Below are 23,798 nucleotides of genomic sequence, written 5' to 3' on the forward strand. Positions count from 1 at the left end.
AGTTAGCTTCGGTATCAAGCAATCTTGATGTGGGTGGTGTCAATATACAATCACTTTTATCAGTTTTATTGCATTTTTGTTTTAAATAATTAAGTCTTTATTCACTCAAACAATCCACGTTATTGTAAGACACTGAAAAATAATGAAAAAATTGACGACAAAAAATGCGCCCTAAAAACGAAATTGGCAATGACTTTTGAGAAAAAAAACTAATTGGAGGCAACAAACTCAGTCATAAAACTTAAAAAGAAGTCGCTTAGTCTGCCTTCTGAATTGGAACAAAATCGGACGAAACTCTGCTCAATATCATGAGCTGGATACTCCGACGTCAAGCGCCAGCGCTTAGTCTGCATATAATTAGTGGACCAGTAAAAACCGGTTGAATTCAGTTCCGACTCGGACATAAAGTTTTGTTGGTGCGACTGACTTTCACTGGGTTCAGATCGCTTGGTCGGTCGGTGCCTCAAGCTGATAGAATGGCGTTGAACCATGTGATTATGGACTGGAATTTGAGCAAAGGCCTGCCCCGTGCAGTGAATGTAGTTTTGTGAAATTGTATGCTTTGCATTTGCGTCGAGGTGCCGTGACTCCGTGTCGTCCTGGATAAAGCCGAACCTTCCAAAAATGATTTGGTTGTTGTGAATATAAAATCGATATTTTAGTGCTGTTAGCTTGGTCTATGGGTATTAGTGCAAAAACAAGGCACAAAGATACGAAACGATCACCAAAAACAACTAACTAAACTTTAGTAGCACTTGCGTTTGAACAGTTTGCAAGATTTCGTTTAACTAACAAGCATGGGAAGTTAAAAACTTGATAATTAACAAATAAGCGAACAAATCGCATAGATTACATAAAACGAGCCCAGGCAAGTTAAGATGTAAAGTTTTTTTCCAACACCTTGATATTGCGTAGGAGGATTTGGCCATTAAAAAGAAACCACATACGTCCCAACTAAGTACCAGCAGTACAGTCATTTATTACATCAATGTCAAACACATTACTCCATACATCATGACCACATGTTTCACAACAGCTTCCAAGCAAATTAGATAATTTTAACTGTTTAAACCAGGGAAGTACAACCTTTACACTGACGGGGCAAATATGATTCACCAAATTAGATCCCAAGCCGCACCTTTACATAACAAAAGTTTAATTGGGCGTGTTGCGTACCAGGGCGTTTATATCGAGTTAACTGCCACCAGTACAGGATCAAAAACAATGCATCGGACGCATTAATTATTTCATAAAAATATAATACGATGACTAACACATTGAAATGTTTTAGCGGACCACACTTCAATTAAGCCCAAAGTCTTTGCATGTCGCATGACCTTTATTCAATAACCCCATTCAGTACGCAAATTACACAACCCTTATTTAACGTTTTTTAGGCCCTATAATGTTGTGCCTGGTGGTCTACAGCAATATTGACTTTCGAACTCGCCGGAATTTGTACAGTTTTCACACGTATACCCATTGCTAAAGTTCAAGGTCCGAAAGAAGCCATTATTACACCAAGGCCCCATATCGTACCAACTGTGTAAGTTTTATTTCGTTAAATCCTGGTCTGTTTGGCCATTTTAGATCAGGCGAAGTAACTGCGATACTATTGAAATGCATACACTTTAATGGATCTATTTCACAGTGTGTGAAAATCATACCTTACATCAAGCATTTAGCCTTCAAAACTACTGCTTAATAGTTTTATCATTGAAGGGCGGTCAATTTAATGTCATCAAACTCAATACTACTATTCACAAAATGTAAACTTCCTCTAGATTTTCAATCAATCACGTACAAATAAGCCTGACTAACGTATAAAACCGTTTTGTCTTTTTGGTTCCCTTGGGTTTATGAAGTCAATGAAACCAAACAATACACTAGAAGTTAAAACAGTGCGATAACATAATGAGAAAAACAAATGATTTTAATTAATAACTGAACGTGCATGCGACAAATTCTCATTGGTTTTAATAAATTTTTTAATCTTAATTGATTTCATTACGATATAACAGTGTTATGACTTCTGGTGTTTGGTTTTAACTGATTTTAGAAACAACCAAATGATTTTAACTAAAAACTGAATGTGCATGCGACAATTTCTCATTGTTACCAGACTAACAGCAATGCCAAATAAGGAAGGCTACACACCACTACAATATGTATACTTTTAAGTGTGGTACAAATCAACCATACGTTTTTAACATAAACAAACGGGGTTTTAGTGGAAAAGGGTAAATAGATATAGCACTAACAATAAAGACAACATTTAATTGCTTTTTGAATTACAACTAAATCAGCATGCAGTTTTGAAATGAAAAAAAAAACTGTACAGCTTTTGCCTCTGACACCTGACAGCATTGTTGACTAAAAGCAGCGCCTCAACTAAAACTTTTATCTCTATTTCCGCCTGCTTACTATAGTGTTTCAAATGCAACAGCTGACACGCAAAAAAACTTATGCTCCTGTTCAATTGGGGCAGTTACAGTCGTTCCTACACGTTCAACAGGCTAGCGCGTTGACACATCTCATCATAATCAAATGAAACAGCACAGTAAAACGCAGTCCGGAAAGCACAGCAACTGCTCTTCTCCTCTTATCGCGGTAAAAAAGGGAGTGAAAATGAGAGAGCCAGGCTGGCCACAAAGGGTATGTGCCATTAAGTGTATAGCCGGCGGTGGTAGGGTATTGGGTGTCAGGGCCATTACAGATCTAGCCTACCCAAAATCGATTTCAATACACCTAGTTTGGTAAAATGTATTCAAACCAATACAAACGTTTACTGACTTGCACCCGTTTGTTGATACATAAACACAAAGTTACGTGTCTAATTTGCAGCTTGCAAATCAAGAACAAGAAACATACAGGCCAATATATTCAAGTAAAAAATGACGGTTTGTCATTTTCAAACAAACAGTTTCAAATGTCAGTATATTTTTGGCAATAGGCCTATCAAGCTTCAAACACGGTGTAATGTGCGAAAAAAAGCGATGGAAAAAAGTGCCGAATGATATTTAAAGGAAGCAGCTGATTTTAGAAAATAACACAAAAACAAATACCTGTGTAAAATTGCCTCCATGAATGATATCATCGCTTCTCTGTACCATGCCATGTTCTTCGCAAGCTCTAATATCACCCAAATACAAAGATTAGGAATGACGCGTGAATTCTCTTGTGTTTGAGAATACAAAGAGGGCACTATGCGCAAAAACCACAAGTATAATCCTTATCCATTACGGCTGCCAGGATTTTGTTGGCTTTGCGGACGCGTTTAAAGGAATTGTGTCAGTTATTGCTTGTTTCTTTCACAAGCTTACTTTCGCTACGTATGGCTTCAAACGAATTATTTAGGATGTGCCTTTAACAATAATTTGTCGTGTTTTGTGGTTAATGGCCGGTAGGCCAACGTTTTTTGGCAAAACTTTTAACCGCAGAACTAGAACACAAATATAACAGATTTATAGAAATTGTGGAATTTGTGGCGTCAGCATCATGTAGACCTCCTCTTTACAGGTAAATAAAGTTACATGGAAAGCTTTTGCGTGAAGCAGCAAGTCGTCAAAACCCAAAAACTTAATCCAAACTATAGCGGGCCACACGCAACACAACTTGAAAAACTTGGAGCACCTCTGCTGTACATTAATTATTATCTTTCTCTTAAAATATTTATATTCACACAATCCGTACTTGCTCCGCTCCGCTACTTCTTATTTACCTTTGAATTCAGTAGTGGTTTCGAGCAAATCCTTCACATTGAGGGGAACAAACAACGGGCTCCGTAGAGGTCCACTTGCTCCACTGCGCGGGAATGAGAACGGGTCGCTAGGCACAGGTAAGAGATAGAGATCGTTTGACGATGCTTTGCGCGCCCACAATTGCAGCTGTACCAAGAAATGACATGTTTTCTCACGAATTCGCCAGATATTGCCATTGAAGAGGTCAATGCAGGGGTATACAACCCTTTCCCTATGGCCGGCCTTATCATGGGTATCAATGTTGTTTGTTTTTTAATTATTAATGCAAAAAATGGGATTTATTTCATAATATCTCATCTACTGGTGCCTGAAGGTCCAAATCAATTTGTCAATAAACCTACAACGGCAGGTTGTACACCCCTGTGTCGACAAAAAGAAATCAATTTTAAAAGGTTGTTTACCGTCATGGGAAATCAATCGTTCGTGTATAAATAGAGACTTTACGGGGCATATACCAGAGTTTTGTGATAAATGTAGAACATGTCGATAAACGCGTATCACTTAAAAATTTCTGATAATTTACATTTTGGAGTAACATACGTGTATAAAAAATGTTTAAATGTTAATTGGAATTGTTAGGCAACTTAAAACCGAGCGCCGAGAATTAAAAAAACTCAAAGAACTCGGGTACTAAACGACCAGTTCTTATATTGGACGCCACATCAAGGCCTGGAGAATAAATTCGGTCGTACACCCGCCAAGCTATTAAGGAAGCAGAACAGATAAAAGTATAAGAAACACTGGTACTACCATGTTGGATATGCAAGATGCGGTCGCCACCATCCAATGCATTTCGAAGGAAAATATAAAGGAGTCGGCTCCGGCACGCACCCCAGTCGAGTATTTGATCTCTGTCCATTCGGTGCGGTTGGTTCTCTGCTTGTTCGTGAGCGGAATTCTCGCCGTTTGCTGTATGAGATTCAATGTAGTAAGTGTATAAGATTAAATGAATATACATACCCCAAACCGGGGGTGCACAATCTGCGGCAGCAAAGACGAATTTTTATGGCCATAAACATGTCTATTAAAATACATGTATTGGCGGGCACAAATTCACTAAACGGTTTTGTTAGACATACAGATTAAAACTGGTTTGAATGGATTTTTTGAATGGAAACATATATGTGTCATGCGTTTTGTAAACCGTTTGTGTGCAATCAATAAATACACAGGCCACAAACAATGTAACGATACATATGGTGACGTTATACCCAGTTCAGACCGATCGCCAAATAATCTAGCTGAATCAAAGGAAGAAATCAATCAAAACAATTTATTTTAGTTTCAAATAGTAATACACAAGTTTGAGATTTCAGTTACCCATTTTTCATACAGGTTTGCAGCACGAAAATGACTGTAAGACAGGCAGCACTGACAAGTTATTATGCCTTTGTAGGGCTGATAAACAAGTGAATAATAAAAAATACCTTTTCAGGAAAACTTTTGAAGCTTCTTGGGCTGTCTCGGTTCGGAGTGACGTAAAATGCCCCAGACTTTCCTTCAGCTGAAATGTCTTTGTCACCAAACAATGATTTTCCGGTCTGTCGTTCAGCCAAATCCTTACGTTTAATTGCCACCTCAAACCACTGGTTGTGGTAATCTGTATCAGTATGAACCGACATATACTGATAGCTGGTTGGATCTTCAACTGAAAAGAATAAACAATTTTGCGTTTGCAACTTTGATAAGATTATTAATTAGTCGTGGAAAACTTATTAGTGAACCCATTGAGGAAAAAAGCCATGTTACCTAAACTCGGTGCAAACATTATAATTACGAACCTTAAGCAAGAATTTATATTAATGATAATTTGTTCTTTTCAATTAGTAAGTATAGCCGTTTTTAAATTCTCATGTTTTGGGGGCCAGTGGGTGAACCGCTGGGTCATTCGGGGTCAAACTTTGGAAGGATTAAATTTTGATAACCACCTAGCATATACGTTTAAAGAACTTTTTCTTGACCAAACGCTTGAAATAAACCAGTGCTAGACAAAGAAAAATCACATAATGGTACGTACTGTCGTTCGATTGCTGTTCGTCCTTGACAGAATAGAAAACGTAGCCGTAAATAAATCCTCGTGCTTTGTTACCAGACGCATGGTTGATCAACGTATAGTTGCACATAATCTGCAAAGTATAGATGTAAAGCAAAAAGCGAAAAGGTCGCACAATTATCTAGACTCTAGAGGACACGTGAAAAAGTTCTGAGGTGGGTTTTAAAAATGCTTAGCAAAAGATTTTTGCACATGAATCACAGAAAAATATTGTAAAAAGCCAGTTTAACACTGTTATACGTTTAGTGTGATCGTGCTTTTGTGAAAAAGATAACTGCACTGTTTTGACAAGCTGTTAAAAATGGTTTTGTCGTAATTATGTTAAAAGAAAGTAGTCTACCAGGCCTAATCAAATGAGCAGAGAAAACGAAAACGGAAAAAAACATCGTTTATTCCATCGAACAGGCTAGAATAAAGTTGAAAGTCGGCCGTAGCCTGCCGATGATGAATTGAGTTTATTTTTCTTACCTCGAAAAGTCGACAGGCGTCCTTGATACTTTCAAGTCCTCCTATGTTGGCGAGTGCCCAATGCACAGCCTCTAAGCTGACAAACGTCTTGCTCGGGAAACCAGATTTGTCGGGCATAAAACACAAGCCGGTCCTTAAAGTTTAAAGATTTTAAAAAGATTAAAGTTGTTTACTTAATTTCGCATTTAGACAGTTTTGTTGATGTTTGTGTTAGGTTTCTTTTCTTTAAATGTGCTGTTTTGTTACTAACTATTTTTTTATTATTTGAATGAGAAAATAATTTTTTTTTTATTTGAATAAGGAAATGATACTGTTTGTATTTGAGTAAGGTAAATATATATATATATTTTTTTTTTATTTTTGTAAATATATATATATATTTCAATAGGGAAATAATATTTTTTCTATTTGTATGAGGAGTAATAAAAATATAGTAAGATACAATAAACAGAGAAATATATTTACTCGGGGTGGATAAGAGCTGCAACGATGTCAGTTAATTCCGAGTTACAAGTTAATGAGTGGCGTCGTCCCTCTCCTTGTTTGTGCTCGTTCGCTTTATCCCCACTAGCATTGCTGAACGTCTAAAAACATGGACAAATTTATGTTCAAAGCAAAGTTGTAAGTCCAGCGGGTCTCTCGGTCGGTTTCGGCCAAAGTCGCCCACATTGGCGTGGTAATTTTAGGTAGGTCAGTTTTAGTAAACATTGGTAAGAATCTTTTTAACCCAACAAAACGGGTTAGGGTCTGTTTTGGCCTTCTTCGGTCCGCTTACAACTCAGGTGCAATTCGAATTCACAATTTTTTTCATTAAGTTTTGAATGGACCACATAGTATACTTAAAAATGGAAAACAAAGATTTGAAAAACATGCATGAATTAGTGCATACATTTGAACGACGTATAAGTATTTTTGTGTTATTAATAGTGATACCGTTAATGTCATTAACACCGAGTATTTCAGAGGGCCATCTGCTGGTATGCTCAACCTTGCCAAGCATTTACCAAGTGGTAACACTTTACCTTGACAGGAACGGGCTTGGCATCGACAGCATGTGACACCTTGCTGGAAATCATCGAAATCGGAGCAGTTGAGAACGAATCGTTCAGTTGTTGACTGACAGGCGTGGATCGGTCGCTTGTGGGCGTTCCGGAGGTGGGTCTTGTGGGCGGGGTCGGGGTGGCGTGGTGAGAACCACTAGGCTGCGCCAAAGTCGAAAGTGAAGTGTATGACTTCGATAGACTCGGCGAAAAGTTGGCAAACGATTTCTGAAAAGTGTAAGGTTGTCTACTTTTACGTAACCAGCCCGTGATTATTTTTACGTAAGTTCAAATAAAATCAAAACAACAAAATGTTTACGGTAAAAAAAACTTGTGTGCAAAACACATTGTCCCTTACCCACGATTTTCTGTAGGCCTGAGAGTTTGGTCGTTTTATCTTATTGATGAAATCGAGAAATCTGATAAAGCCCTCCGTCATCACACCACACTCCCCGCCCTCGACATAGCTCGCATGGGATCTACGACAGAGCACAAGTCACGAAACTTGTAATATTTTAAACACGGGGGTGCTGAGTAAAGCTGGTAAAACCGTCGCCTTTTAGTGTTTAAATCGGTACATTATGCGGTCTATTCGAATTTGAAAATATAGTTTAGAGGCAAACAAGCGTTGTCTGTTTCCACAAAGGCAAATTTTCAAGATCAAGCTACCTCACTTATAAGTGAAATGCCAGCATTGGTTGAAAACAATAACAGTACAACAACTAATTAGCTGTTACGTTGTAATAACTCAAGCGCCGACTTAACGTGTGATGCTCAGTGTCGAACAAAATGAATACCTAGAGTTTAAACTTCAGGTTCATGCCCATTCTCAGACCAGTTTAAATATAGCTACCAAGTTTGTCAATTGCCATCAATTTAAATCGAATACGGTGTAGAATAAATAAACAAACAAATAAATAAGTAAACTGCCTTACTTTTCGCAGTTACACCCGTCAAAAGCGTCGTAGCACGGCATTCCAGTTTCTGGATCTCTCTTTAGAGCTTGCAGCCTTTTAATGGGATTCGGTAGCACCACAAACTTCGCTTTCCAACATTTCAGACTCTGCAAAGTTACATGGTCGCATGTGCACAACCGCATTTAAATGTGTTTTCAGAATAAAAATATGCTCAATTCTCAATAATACTCGACACATAGTTAACAATACTTCGGACAAGTAAAAAAAAACCTCATACCGAATTAAACCGTTTTTTTTCGTGCGAGGAGGTCAAATCCGGCAAGTAATTCATTTATACCACGGTTGATTATAGGGTTTTCGGGTCAGTAACATCACATCGCCGCAAACCTTATAGTACATCACGTCGGCGTGAGTGAATGTGCCCCGTCATAGTAACTTACCGAGGCAAGCTGGAGGTCGCTGTCGAGACAACACACGTAGTTGTCATGGTGATTCCACGGGTAATCTTCAACTTTCTCGTGCGCGAAAGAACACCTGGATGGCTGGAACTGACCCCGTGTTTTTGGCCACAACATGTAACCGTATTCCACCGTTACTGTATCGAATGGATGGCTGCAAATAAAATGCAATTTGTTTCACTAATATAACCTACATTGTCAAGTAAAGAGGGTGGGAAGAAAGGGTCAAAACACACTCTGTGATAAGAATACATATGGTTGTGGAACATTAATATACAACTTAAAAGATCATGTTTTATGATCAAACTAGAAGGGTGGCTTAGCACATTTTGTTGTCGCATTTACACAATAACCTATTTTAAAACATTAATATATTTCCTATGCTTATTTTGTATTGGGTCCCATATTAGCCATCGTCTTTTATAACCTTAGTCGTTTCTGCAGGCAATAACTCATGGGTCCCCACACATACAAAGTTGAAAATAATGCAATTCAAAAAATAATCGTGAGAAAGAGAAACTTTCGTTTGTGGTGCCCAGTAACATACAAATGCGTTTTACACTTTAGGGCAGGGGTTCTTAACCTGGGGTGCACGCACCCCCAAGGGGTGCGAGAACTGTTCCTTGGGGGTGCGGGGATGCTGAATCATTAAGGTTGGTTAGGTCTATTCTATTTAAGCAATTACAGAAGGGGGAGCGAAAATTAGTTAGTGATATGAAAGGGGGTGCCAAAATTGGTTGGTGATTTGAAAGGGGTGCAGCAAGGAAAAAAGGTTAAGAACCACTGCTTTAGGGGCTTGTGGGGTAAATGTTAGGACTACAGGGTTGAACACAACAATCGACACCTATAAATGGCATACTATACAAGAAATCCAAATTTCAGCCAATTCTGACACTGTTTAAAAACTCACCCATTTTAGGGGGCTAGCGGGGTAAATACTGGGGATATCAACAAAAACAAAGTGGGATGCACATCTACATGAATATATCTACCATCTGTGCAAATTTCAGCCAAACCCATCAAACATTTGATGGAAAAACGAGTCGGACAAACTTCGGGGAAAAAATACCCATTTTAGGGGGCTAGCGGGGTAAATACTGGGGTTATCAACAAAAACAAAGTGGGATTCACATCTACATAACTATATCTACCATCTGTGTAAATTTCAGCCAAATCCATCAAACATTTGATGAAAAAACAAGTCGGACAAACTTTGGGAAGAAAAAAAAAGAATGAAAAAACAAAGAAAAAAACAAAACAATTTGAGTAAAATCAATATGTGTCGCCTTCAGGGAAGGGGACCCATAATTACTTAAAAATGTGTAACACTGTACCAGTGTCAAAATATACAAGAAAGAAAAATTGGCACCTTGGCTAAGTGATATTCGGCTTATTTTTTTTTATGTCGCTGACAAGTGTATTAGTTACGCAGATGCAACAAGGTGTAGCCTAACTTGAAAAAATAACATTAGCATAATAGCTGACTATAGTAATATAGTATTTAGGGATGTGCCAAAATTGCAAATGTTCTGTTTGGTCGAGCACCGAGCATCTCACGTTAATGCTCGGTGCTCGGCCGAGCACGCTCGGTGCATTATGACGTCACAAAAAAATCCCCTTTCTACCTTTTAGCTCTACAAGGCCTCTTACGTCACCAGCGGTGTATTAAGCTGTTACAGGCCTCAGAAATACACGTTTTTCCACAATCTAATACATTTGAAAAATCATTTGTTTTTGTTCATAGACACCCTTTCGAACACTAGTTACCTATGTTAGCAGGGCATGAATATGCAAATATAATGCTCGGGTCAGTTTGTGCAACTGCTCGGCCGAGCACCGAGCATCAAAAATAGCGATGCTCGGTACCGAGTACTCGGGTTCTGGCTCGGCTCGGCGCATCCCTATATTGATAGCTATCAAAAAAACTATAGTATTGAAAAATTTTCTTGACTTACCGAGGTTTAAATATTACAACTTCGATTTTGTCGTCATCCTGTACGAACTTGACGAGGTGATATTGTCGACCATGACTCAGCATACACGTGTCTGGTGACGCTTTCAACTCGTCAAGTCCACGAGCTAATAAATCGAAACAGTTCAAAGGTATACTTTTTTTTCAAGTAACAAAAGCCGTAATGTTTGATCGATCAACATTACAAATACCATCGTTGGATATCTTTCTGTCATCTATGTGGTTTCTTTAAACCCTAAACTAAATGTTTCTTTGTCAAGGTAAGGAAACAAACTGTCATTGCACAAATAAGAAAGGGTACATGTTCGTTAAAAACAGTTGCTTTAAAGTAAATTATCGACTTAACGTTTAATTTAATACAATTACTTGTCATTTTATATCACAAGAACCACGTTAAATCGATGCTGCCCAAAATATGCGAATAACTTGTTTCTTACGTGACGAATAAAGAGGACTCGTTCCGCACATCTGTGATATGAACGACATTTCGCTTGTGTTGGGGCTAATCACGGTGATTGCGCTGCTTGTGCTGTCGTTTGCCCGCATACGTTGCGTTTGCTTGATAATCTGAAAACCCTGGCACAGTCTCTGGTTGATCAACTCCTGAAAAACCTCCTTCGAACTGCGGATTTCCAAACACGGCTTCTTCGACTCTTGTTTGGTGTCGTCATCTTCGGTGCTATTTTCAAATTCGTATTTTAAAAAAAGATAAGACAAGTGAAATAGAGAAAAACACTTCACCAGCGGTTGGTAAAGCGAAACCGCTAAAACGAAGTATAGTAAACCTCGGTTAAACCGGATTTAATGAATCCGGATCTTCGCCAATTTTAAACAAAACTCGAAGTGCAATGATTTGTAATGTGGTAAGGCTTTAACTAATCGACATCCGTTGATCCAGGCAAGTTTTCAGGCCAAACGGGTCCGGATTAACCGAGGACTACTGTATTTATACAATCGTGTTACTGAATAAATTTGAATTTAAAGTAAAATTTAAATGGACGTTGTTTACAATGCTTTTTATTTTTTGAACAATGCTTTGTACGGTTTAAAACAATGCGTTTTATTCAATCACAATTTAACAAAAAAAAATGCAATTGCTTGTGCACAATCCTATAATGTTTTTGTCTTGTCTGCGATGTCACAAAACTGCCCTGAGATGATTGTAATCGTAATTTCGCAAAACTAGCAAAAATTCTTCATCTTGCAGTGGAAGGTAAGAAACTTATTGTTTGTTAAGTTGTTTTGAGCAACAAACAATAGCTAGGTTTTACAAAAATATACATTGAGCTTTATGGACCGCGAGTCCTCGTGATAATGAGAAAGGGACTGTTTTTCAAAAAGTTTGAGATTCAACACTGCACAGACCAAATAGTAAAAATAGTCACTATTTGTTTCAAACGTTTTCCAAAAAGTTAGTGCCACTAGTAAAGGACAAAATTTTCACCATACCGTTGTTTGTGTGAATGTTATTCGCATATTTAACTAACACAATCGATTTGCATTGTTAAGTTTTGTTTGGTTAAATAAGTGAAAAGAAAAAGCAAAGCAAAATGTCCTTTTGACGGATGTAAGCGGTTTAAAAAAGTGCAAATGACAGCAAGTGCAAAGTTATGCCCGATTCTAGCCTGTTTTATTCAGACTCAGGTCTTTACCCAACTCGAAAAGCCCGGAACGAATAACACTCTGGTACCTTTCAGTTAGAAAGCCCACAGCCACGACCTTTATAGTGGTACAACTACATTTTTGTGATTATGTACCTACTAAACTACCTACCAGGGTTCACCATCGTCGGGAACAAGGAAATAGGACTGTTCGGTGCAGGCGCTTCGCAGATGTGCGTAGGTCGGATGGTAATCAGTGGTAATAGGAAGGCAGGCAGGACATTTTAAAGATTTCCAATCCAGGCCTAAAGAAACAGGCTCAAGCGTTGAAACAATATGACTTGGGTTTTTTAGTAGCATACAAGTAACTATAATCGGCAAAATGACATGAAAAACTGTGTAAATTTTTGTTGTGTAAAATTGTGAGCAAACATAAAATACATTACCATCCGTGATTGTTGAGAGTTTTAAAATGTATATGTGATCAATTTTTTCGGCAGTGTTCATCGCAAATGTACCGTTTTAGTATATGATTACAACCTAACAGTAAAACGGCAAAGTAAAACACTTAAAGATAATTGTTGTTTAAAACAAAATCGGACCTGTACCAATACTTAGGAATATCGTTAAATGTTATCATGCATACACCCTTTACCAAACGCGTATATTTGAGAAAATGACTGAAATTAAAAGAACACACACAAGACAAATGAATTGATGTGTTGCAAATAAAACGCCATTTACCACATGCATTTTACGGGTGAATCGAATCGCAAAACATCGAATTACCAATATTTTGCAACGTCATGAAACGCGTGACGGCAAACAGCCAATTAGCGCGAAGACCCAACATGCGGATGACAAAGCATGCAACATGCGCGACATGTAACCAATTATCGCCACCGACAAACGGAAGAACAAAGACCCAAACATGCCCGTGTGCGTGTCAGACGTCCACTGGATGTCGCCAGCGATGCCCCACATCCAGCTGAGCCCGTAACTGGCGATCGGCTTCGAACCTGGTGGAGAAGAAGCACACGACACAAAAACGTGATGAAATGAACTTTGAAAATTTGTGTTTGAACTGCGTCACCGTATACGAAACGCAAAAGAAAAGATAACTAATACGCTTTCATCGCTACGTCAATCAATATTTGATTTCGCCCAAAAAAATTATTAAAACAAAAATTAAAAGTGCAAGATCTACATCTGGATTTTGCCTAATGCATTAATGGTGACCCCGATTACGTAACACTGTGGTAATATGAAAGACAGAAGACAGAAAATGGATATGCACGTATACAGTAAACCTCGGTCAATTCGGATTTTCGCCTAATTCGGAAAAAACTCGAGGTACAAATGAATTTTAATGTAGAACAAATCGACATCGGTTAATCCGACCAGAATATTCGGTCCAAACGGGTCCGGATTAACCGAGGCTTACTGTATTTGCAATAGTTAGCAACTGGTAGAAGGTTATCATGTAATAAAGTTGTTTTGTGCAGATCGGGTAAGTGGATAATATTATTCCCGATATTTTTATTACCGTAGGACATAAAATAAGGTCTTGAAAAGAAGTTTGGTCAAAACAAAACTGTCAGAGCATACAAGCCCTGGAGAATAAAGACGTTTCAACAACCGCTGTTTCCATCACCAATCTACGTTTCTAGTCTGTGTACACAGTGTTCTAAAGTTTAACGTTCTCACTGTACAGACGAATGCGGCTCAATACATACCAGTTAATCGCATAATCCGTTTAGTTGATAAGCATAGGGAAACCGTAGCTTATCACTTGTTGAGAAAATTATTCCTTTATTCGCACAATCCAGTTAATCGCTTAAAAAGCTTGACAAATTGGTTATGTAATTAACCGGATTGGTCTGTATGGATGTAAAGCATAAACTGCGAAAGTTCGAAGCACTGTACTGATGACAAAAACAGCGAATGACAAGACGTCCGGATTATACAAATTTGGATGGATTATTATCTTTATATCAGCTCCCTGATGGTTTTGTTTTCAACAGTTATCATAAAAAATCTTGAAAAAAATGCAACATATTTTATCACAATCGCTTTTTGGTAAATTAAGTCCAACGGCGACTGCTATGTCGTTGGTTAAAAAGAATCCAAAAAAATCATGAAACAAAACTGGCACACCACCATTGATTGTTTCCAATGAAAGTAACCATGCGTTGCCATATGTACGACACAAAATACAGCCCAATACATAAACAAGCTGATTCACATATAAGCATGGGTTTTGACAGATTGCCAAGCCTTGCTGGAAACATAAATACATTATGACAACGGGATGGCACTGCTGAGAACAGCGGTTCTCAACCAGTGGGTCATGGAAGCATTTTGATTGGGCCACAGACCAATCAAATAGAAAGCCGTTTTTAAGAATTTGCTTCCATTTGTACGCTACACTCAGTTTTACAAAAATAATGGCTTGGGGAAAAATTGAGAAGGGATGTAAATTAATTTGAATTTAAGTATTTACGGCATAAAGTTACTTTGAGTTTCTGCAACACTTTATGTTTATGATGTAATAAACTACTTTGGGATTACAATAAAGCCAGATAGCAGCATATCCATTGTCCAATTACTCGGTCATAACTGAAAGTGCTTGATTAAAGAAGGGAAAGTGCTGTTTTATGATTTTTTTGGCATTAAGTTATTTTGAACTTATAATCTGTTTGAAATATGTTCTGCTTTTTTCTGAACCTATTTTATTGTTGTTTTTTTCTTTCATAAAAATTTACTGGGCCACAGAATTTTTGAGCAATGAAAATGGGCCACGAAAGAAAAACGGTTGAGAACCACTGGCTTAGAAGTATCATGAGAATTGTGTTCACTTAAATTGATGCAATATGTTTTGCCATAGCGAATAACACAAGGCTTGACAGGTAAAGCCAATGAATTACTTCATGGAATACCTTTTAAGTAGTTTGAAGTCAAAAAATTAAGATTTGACATTACAGATACAGACCATGTCTTAATTAGTCGATTTTTGAGGACCTCACACGCAAGAAAACATTAATGCAAAAATGCTTTGGCACAACCTAATTAGGACATTGCTTTTTTGCAGGCAGAGGTATCAAATTATCGGTGCTTCCACTATATAATTGCCACAAAATACCTTTCGAGTAGTTCTCAGCTGGGTTCGGATTAAGGGACCACGAAATACTTTCGTTCCCGGGCAGATGTTTGATGTTTTTGCTTGGCGAGGGACTGGAACCCGGAGAACCGCTGCTGGAATCCGCGGAACCAGGTTTCATGGCGATCTGCCGCTGGAAGTTAACACTGTAGAACCAAAACCGGTTTGTCGGCATTTGTCTAATTTTTAAATTTTTATCCTTGGTGGGCGGGCAACACCCGAAAGCGCTTTGCTCACTGTGGAGCTTCCTGTTTTTATTCCAGGTTCCATAAATCCATAAAAATGGTTGTTAGAGCTATTTGACCTAGTAGATCCACTAACACCATACCTTAAAGAGCTCTTTGCGCCACATATCAAAAATTAGCTAAATCTGGGTCTGCTGTGAGGTATGGTGTTGGTAGTTTTTCTATTTGACTTAGGGTGAGGGCTTGTGATTAAAATAACATCAAACACTGGTTTCATATAGCATTTGGGACTTGTAAATACTCGTAAAACTTTACCTGTTTGCCGGAGAATAGCGAGATGGACTGAATCCTGCCGATCCAACTGTGCATTCGTCATCAGTACTCTCAGAAGTTTGTCTGCTTCGTGATATAGATCTGGTCAGGGGGTTTTGGTGGTGCATCACTAATGCCTCTCCCTGTCAAAGAAAAGGACACATTGCACTACTGGCAACACAACTTAATTTTCAGTTAAATCAGAGGCAGGGTTGCCAATTGCCATTGATCCAAATCTGATTTTACAGTTTTTTAAGCTTGCAGCACCCTAACAAACCTAATTTTACGTCTCGGCACACTTGGCAGGTTATCGAAACAAAAACTGTTGGAAAGAAATAATTTGGAATTCACTGTGGTATGTATCACTGCTTTTGGTCACAAAAAAGATCAAGTTATTGCGTTGTCATTTACACCCAGATTTTTGAAAAACTGCATTATTTGAAAACAGTTTTTCGGCACAGTGTACAATAGCACGGTCGTTAATAAACACTAACTCTGCAAAAACTGCCGAAGCTTATGAGTAAGTTTTCTGGCAACGTATTTGCAAAAATGTTTTAGGGGCAAGGTATTTGCTTTCCTTTGCCCTGTCTGAAACAAAACAGTTAGCATAATTACCTGAGGGCCTCGAGGATATGTGTGCACCCATCGACGGCGATTGGCAGTGAGAGGTGCAAACATATGAGACGGGTTGAAGGGATTGAACAGAGCTCTACGTTGCATCGCTTTCTTGTTGGAATCTTTCCACATGTTCTGGGTGAGATTCGCACTCCCTATCACTGGCTGCATTTCGGCGGACATGTTCTGAAAGCAAAATTACACTTTAGGATCTAAATCCAAAACCCAGTGTACAGATATATAATTTTAACGTACAATTTTCCCACAGAATATATATATTGGCTTGATTTTAATACAAACTGTACATACTGGGATATAGAAAGACTAGACTTTACAATTTTATTCTATAGTGTGTTCGGGAAATCAAACAGCATTAACCTATTTATAAAACCAAATAATGCATCACGAAAGATTTATGCACAGAATCTTTATTTTTTAAAAAAACATTAAAATACGTTTATAGTAAGCACAAAACACTTACAATAACTGGCTGGCTCGTTTACACATACAGTAAGCCTCGGTTAAACCGGATTCGGTTAATCCGGATCTTCGCCTATTTTGGACAAAACTCGTGGTACAAATTATTTCTAATGTGGTTTTTAAGATTTCAACTATTCAACATCCGCTATTTCGGATCTTCGCCTAATTCGGACAACATTTTGGTCCAAACGGGTCCAGATTAACTGAGCTTTACTAAAATGACATCAATCGCGTTAAAACGCTCAGCACCTTACCTGTTCAACCTGGTAATATTTCTCCAAATTTGCGGTCATTCCTACAGAGCTCGCCATTCCATGACCTTGTTGAAGGCGGGAGAACTGCTGAGATTTTGACAACGGAATATGCACAGGCCGACTTGGCTGTACGCTCGCCCCAATACTGCCACCATCCGGCGAATATCTCTGTTGGAGAAAGGCAGATTAAGCCTCGGTCTTTAGATGTGATAAAGTACAAGACTAGCTACCGTTTCGAAGGATTTTTGTTTGCCCCCAGCCCATTCGTCAGTTGATTTTATAGGACGTTTTTTGTACATGTCCGGAGGTGTTGCCGATGTCTTCTGCAGAAGTACCGAGTCGCTCGCCAATTGTTTCCAGGTGTCAGAGTAACGTGAAAAACCGAAAACCTGAACGATTAATAAGAGCTTATTAGCCAAACTATCAGACACAACTTTATGTTCAAGTAAAAGTCTAAAAATTATTGAAAGTGCTCTGAAATTCAAAAAAATAAGTCAGAGTACGCAAGGCCCATCGGAAGCATGTAGGCCGGAAACATCTAATCTGCGGTGAGATTCGAACCCATACGACAGGAGTCATATCGGGATTCGCACTCTACCAACTGAGCTTTATGCAAACTCAGCGGTGAACCTGTCGAAAGTCGAATCAAAAGAACTGTTGTCTGCCTCGTACGCTGCACAGTTTAGCTGTGTAGTAGGGTATCGCCAAATTGACCAGTAGTCATCAGTTAAGATGAAAATAAATTCGGAACTGGGATAAACCCTGAAGCGTCTATGGCAGACCAGCGATATAATAAACATTATTTGAGCGATCAGAGCAGCGGTTTCCAAACTGTGGTATGCATGCCACTAGTGGTGGGCGAGTACCTCCCAGATTGTATGAAAGTATAATAAATAGTCAAGAATTAAGTCATATTCATCGAATTCTAAGAAAAAACTTTCATATGATACAATGATGACCTTTATTGTGCCATAAAATAGTTTAGCCCTTTTTCTGGATAAACGTGGTAAGCAAACACTGTAAGAAACCTCTAACTGCGAGAAAGAAAAAGTTTGAAAAACAATTGATTATTGTCTAAACCTGCCATCACGCCGTGGACAGTGTGTTTTAAAAAAGTTTGGAAAAGCATCAGAAACAACAAAATCATGCAAAACTATGACTACCTGTCGATCAAATTCCTCATAGTTGGTTTGTTGTAGCGTAGGTAGATCAGACTCGTCTTTGCCGGGATGAGTAGCTTTAGCAACAAACGAGGTTGAAACCTTGCGTCCGAATTTCTTTGATTTTTTCTGAGCGACATGAATCCTTGGTATGTAGTTGATGTTTGTTGTGCCTGTGAACAAAACACGATTTTTGTGTTGCACCAGGTTTAGGATTTTGAAACATCTCGATGATAAACAAAGAGAAATAGAAAAGTGTTAAATTTTACAAATTTATATGCCGGCATATCAAGGCTGACACTAAGTAATTTAAGATATCCAATGGTTCACTGACGAAAATTTAAGACCTATTCAATGGGTAATGATGGCAGGCCTGCAACATATACCAAACTCAAGAACTAATTTAAAACTAGTTACCCATAACTGTTTTAGATCATATGAGCTTAACCTAAACATGCAACAAAAAGTTTGCAATGATGAACATGAAATCAAAACATAGTTGACAAATTTGTGTATCAAATCACCTTTATCACAAAAAGGATTAATTGTGTAAAAGCTGTGATTGATCCAATGCGGAATGTTAAAGTCCTGAACCAAGACAGATCCCAAAGGTTTGGTGGAGTGCAAATCTTCACTGTCTCTGAAATTGAATTTTAAAGCTTACAAACATTTCCAAAGCCAGCGAGCAGAACCTGCACTTGCTGTTATATAACAGCAAACAAACCCTTGGCCGCTGGAATGGTGGAACTTAAACAGTGGGACAGCATGTAAAGGTTGTTGACCAAGACATATTAGATCACTACCGATTCCATTGTCAATCATTCGCTCCTTTGTCAAGATGGTCAAGTCTCTATCTACATCAAACACTCCGACACCTTCAAAATGAAATATGAGGTAATCAACACGTTAAAAAGTTTAGTATGTTTAAAGACTCTAAAATTTTATCAGGGCATTTCATAAAAGTACATCATAATTGTTTGCCCTGGTTTTTATACGGCTGTAATAAAAAAAAACTTTTAAAATAGTTTACAGTTAAATAACATCCGCCTTAAGTCATCCAACAATAAAAGGAATCTTGACATTATTTAGAGACAGTGTGCAAGTATGTTGGAGGAGACACTTACCAGGTGTGATGCACACAACAATTTGTCCAGTCCGATCCAGATTTCGATCAACATAGTGTCGGTCAAATACATTTAGTGCCATGTTTATTGCTTCAAGAAAATTGCCTTCGGAAGAGGTTGAATTTTGTCCTGGAGGGCAACCTGGTATCTCAGTGATTGATTCATATTCTGCAAAGTAATTGATCAAAAAGAACTAATTCCCATCAGTGCAATCGTTATACTAAACTAAAACAAAAAAAATGTTACGTTCTATCTGCATCATGGATTTTTTTGCAGCTGAAAACACTGGTTTTATTATGGTTGTAATAGGTTCATTAAACACTAAAAAACTGCTGCTTCCAGGCATAAAAATGAATTATCTAAAAAAAACTTGTTCCTTATGTTATATAGTTGAAAACAATATGGATTCAAAGAGCATTATGTTATTGACATGTTTTAGGAGGGGTAACTGTGTGTATGTTAAATACACACAAACCTTTAAATCCAAAACACTTTTATTTATTTTTACAGTTTTCTGTTTCTGTATGTAGTTTTGTAGAAAAAGAAAAGCAAAAACATACTGTGGAATAATATTTTCAGCTCTTTGACAAGCGGTGTGCAGTCGTCCATTCTCTCAGTCTGTACAACACATTTGTAGAAATCCAGATAATACTGCCCTTTGTAGTTTTTACGCACAACCTCGCGAACATCAGGGGGAAAGTCAGTCAAGCTTTTAGTGTCATATAATGTTCTGCATGCAATGCGGAGTTAGATGGACAGACAAATAGCAAGAGCTACAGCATACTTGTAACCCAAAAAACAAACCTTGAAAATAGGACAAGTGTCAATTCATGGCAACACTTTTCTTTCCACTTGGTAAACAGTGCCTGAATAAGATGTACATTGTTGTCAGTGAGAAAAGATGATTTTTTGATTTTTGTACAGGAACTAGCATTAGTAATCATTGAGTTTATGGTGTATTACAGTGGTTCCCAACAGGGAAGGAATTCCTCCCTAGGGAGGAATTTTATGAGTTTAGGGGAGGAATTTCACAAAAACTTTGAAAAAAATGTACATTGGAATTGTTACAGAATATTTTTGTAAATACATTAGGGATGTCCATTATAATTTGGATCCCGTTCACATCTGGAACCAGTTGTAAAGGATTCTGAAATGGACATACCTAATTATAAGGTATATTTCGAATTGCAATAATTTTTTATGTTATATTTGTTTTTCTTCTTATGGGGAGGAATGAATAGTTCGAAAATGGGCAAAGGGAGGAATGTAACAAAAAAGGTTGGGAACCACTGGTGTATTACATGGTTACTGCACAATGGTATGACCGATTTAAGTAAAATTGTTTAGGGAGTAATCCAAAGATGGCACCTTTACCAAAACACGCCAAACAAGATGGTAACATTGGCTAGGGCATAGTACTTCAGACCCATTGAAGGCGTTATATCTCGGACTGATCTCAAGTCGATCGAGAGGGTTGCAGAAAATTATTTAAAATAGTTGCTTTGTAACGCGTTGCTGTAAAAGTGTACATGGATGACTTTATTGTGTGAATTAATCATAAGGATATGTTAATAAGTTCATAAGTAGGCACTTTGTTACGTTACAAAAGTAATAGTTGGAGTAGTAGTTGTTACTTTGTTCTGGTACACGCTATGTCTTTGCTAATTTGTATTGGAATGGTAGATCTTGAGAGTTGAACTACCTCAAAAGTCGATCTCGAGAGTTGAACTACCCCAAAAGTCGATCGCGAGTGAAAAAAGGTTGGGCACCCCTGCGTTATAGTATAACGTTATACTGAATCATCCGGTCACTAAGCATTCCCATCAGGCAAGTAATAGGCAGAAAAATCTAGCCTGTGGTGGGATTCAAACCCACAACAGAAGTGTTTCCGGGACTCGCACCCTACCAACTGAGCTACACAGGCACTGTTTGAATAGAGTGTACTTTTTAAATGATCCTTTACTTACCTTTAAAAATCCATTAACAGCTCGTTCAAACTGCAAGTATCCATATGCATCATATTCCCACATCTCAGCGCTCATTTGAATAAAGAGATAAACTTTGGCAGTTGAAGATCTCAAAACGAAATTGGTGTGGTCCGATATAAATCCACACTTCACCTGGACACTGTTTGCCCACATTTCACTCACCTTAAAGCAAAAACAAAGATAAAAATTGTGTGAAAAATGCTGCCTAGAAGATTGGTTATACAAATTCAAAATTTAATTGATTTTACCTGAGCCTTGATCTCAGAAAACTCAACAAACTGTTCAATATGTACACATGAGTTAAGAAGGTGTTTTTTCATTCTGAGCATATCACTGCGACTAATGTATTGGTCCTTAAATGAAACTTCCAACAAATCGATGGTAACATCCTGTACACAATATACACATAAAAACCTCTATTGGCCTTTACACCCTAGCATAACCACAAATAGAATTTAAAAAAAAAACAAGCATGTACCTCAGGTTCCACTTTGACCACATTTACATCCTGAAAAACTTGGAAATTGAAACAAGCTTTTCCTGCGAGATCTTTATGTATGCTAATTGTACCTTTACTTATGTCGCCATTTACTGATTTCACCTGAAACAGATTACAAATTTACATTAACACCAGAAGGTTTCCAAATTTATATGAAACAGTAGTTGCTTTTGCACATTTATCTGAAAGACTAGTTGACATTTTACTATTAGTACAAGTGATTTATGCTTTTTATACATTACATTAAATCTTTTTTCATGGTACATATTTGGAAATGTTTGTTCCACATTTCAAAAACAAACAAACTTTTGGCCAAAAAGAATCAAAATTTTTACCTATCCTCAGATTGCACAAGTACACCAGGCTTAACTTCATAAAAATAACACATTGCTTTTACACTCTATGCCAGTTAGTGTCAAACTCAAACAACTTTGAGGGCCAAAAACAAACTTTGAAGTAAGTCGAGGACCGCACTATCGAAATATTTGTTACAGTGTAACATGACAACAACAAAATTGTATGATTAAAATGTAAAATGTTCATTAAGGCCATTAACTACATTAAAAAACAATATTGTAATGAATAACAAACTTAAATACAATGTAGCACCAACTGTGCTCTACTGCTTTGTGTGAAAACAATGGCATACAATGACGCAATAATCGGAATTGCTGATTCTAAAGATGGTTTATTTTGATCATCTTTTTTAAACGTTGCATATGCCACTAATAAAGAATCATTGTGTCTTGTAAGCTCACTGGTCTGACAGGGTATTCCGCCTGAGTGAAACACACAACCTCTAAAAGTTACTTACAGTCCACACAAAAACTCTTGGGAGGGCCGCATGCGGTACACTAATATTTAATTTAAAAAACAAATGTACAAACCTGTATTAGGATGAAGTTTGCAGAACTGTTGTTGTAATGGCTAATTTTTAGTAGGTCATTCAGCTGGACATCAGGAAAGTCAGATGCATTAAACACCAAAAGTTCTCCTGCAATTTTAGAAGCACTTGTTTACTATGAATAGATTGTTGTTTATCTACACAAACACAAGAGTCACAAGTTTTATTTATATTATTAAAAATAAGACGAAAAAAATCGAAAGATGAAATGTGAAAAAGTTACCCACCACTAAAATTCTGCGGATGGATTTTGAGCTTAAAGGGTTTCATCGTTTCATCACTAACAAAGATCGCTGTCAAACAGAGAATGTGCTGTTTTAACTTTTCGTCCTTCAAATCAGTTGCAACGGGCCACTCTAAAATACGCAATCTACGCAATCTACGCAAGCTATACGCAATCTACTAACAAAAACTAACTAAGATGTTGACGGTTAGTGCTATTAGGGTCAGGGTGACGGTTTGTGATACAATTAACTTTATAATTTAATTTCAGATGCCTTTCAGGTCTAATTTTCTCTACAAGTGTTCACATGCGGTACCATACAGTGTTTAGTACCACTCTCAACACATATGAGAATATTAAGCCCAAACTGGACATCTAAAACTAAATTATAGTGTTAATTTTATTACAAACCCTCACCCAGACCCTAAAAGCCCTAACCGTCAACATTTTTTAAAGATTGCATACGTTTTATAAGCAGATTGCGTACAGATTGCGTAGATTGCGTAGATTGCGTATTTTAGAGGAGCCCAGTTGCAACAGTCAGCAAACTTTAGAAGCATTGCCGCGAAGAGCGAACGTTTAGAAAAAAATGTCTAGCATGTAAATGGGAAAGTCCCCTAATTT

At 37.7% G+C, this 23,798-nt stretch overlaps 1 protein-coding gene across 2 annotated transcripts; it reads right to left on the reverse strand.

Annotated features, from left to right (window-relative positions):
• Positions 1–50: 50 nt before the first annotated feature.
• Positions 51–23,706, reverse strand: LOC145212261 (GATOR1 complex protein DEPDC5-like). Of its 2 annotated transcripts, XM_080080331.1 has the most exons (32): positions 23,179–23,706; positions 22,935–23,041; positions 22,027–22,149; positions 21,797–21,937; positions 21,528–21,710; positions 20,365–20,426; positions 20,121–20,290; positions 19,561–19,728; positions 19,161–19,311; positions 18,961–19,076; positions 18,440–18,609; positions 17,507–17,665; positions 17,277–17,444; positions 16,543–16,728; positions 15,931–16,070; positions 15,413–15,576; positions 13,206–13,289; positions 12,443–12,575; positions 11,107–11,348; positions 10,653–10,776; positions 8,680–8,851; positions 8,258–8,385; positions 7,681–7,801; positions 7,305–7,550; positions 6,748–6,866; positions 6,283–6,415; positions 5,779–5,887; positions 5,189–5,409; positions 4,512–4,670; positions 3,722–3,887; positions 3,066–3,132; positions 51–615 (listed from the first exon to the last, which is right to left on the reverse strand). In XM_080080331.1, the coding sequence occupies exons 1-32, from the start codon at positions 23,219–23,221 to the stop codon at positions 210–212; spliced, it is 4,881 nt and encodes a 1,626-aa protein (XP_079936457.1). In that variant the 5' UTR covers positions 23,222–23,706; the 3' UTR covers positions 51–209. The 2 variants fall into 2 exon arrangements, with proteins under 2 accessions (XP_079936457.1, XP_079936458.1); XM_080080332.1 differs by lacking the exon at positions 13,206–13,289.
• Positions 23,707–23,798: the final 92 nt, after the last annotated feature.

Source organism: Phallusia mammillata, chromosome 2 (genome assembly GCF_965637545.1).
Source record: "Phallusia mammillata chromosome 2, kaPhaMamm4.hap1.1, whole genome shotgun sequence".
NCBI lineage: Eukaryota > Metazoa > Chordata > Ascidiacea > Phlebobranchia > Ascidiidae > Phallusia > Phallusia mammillata.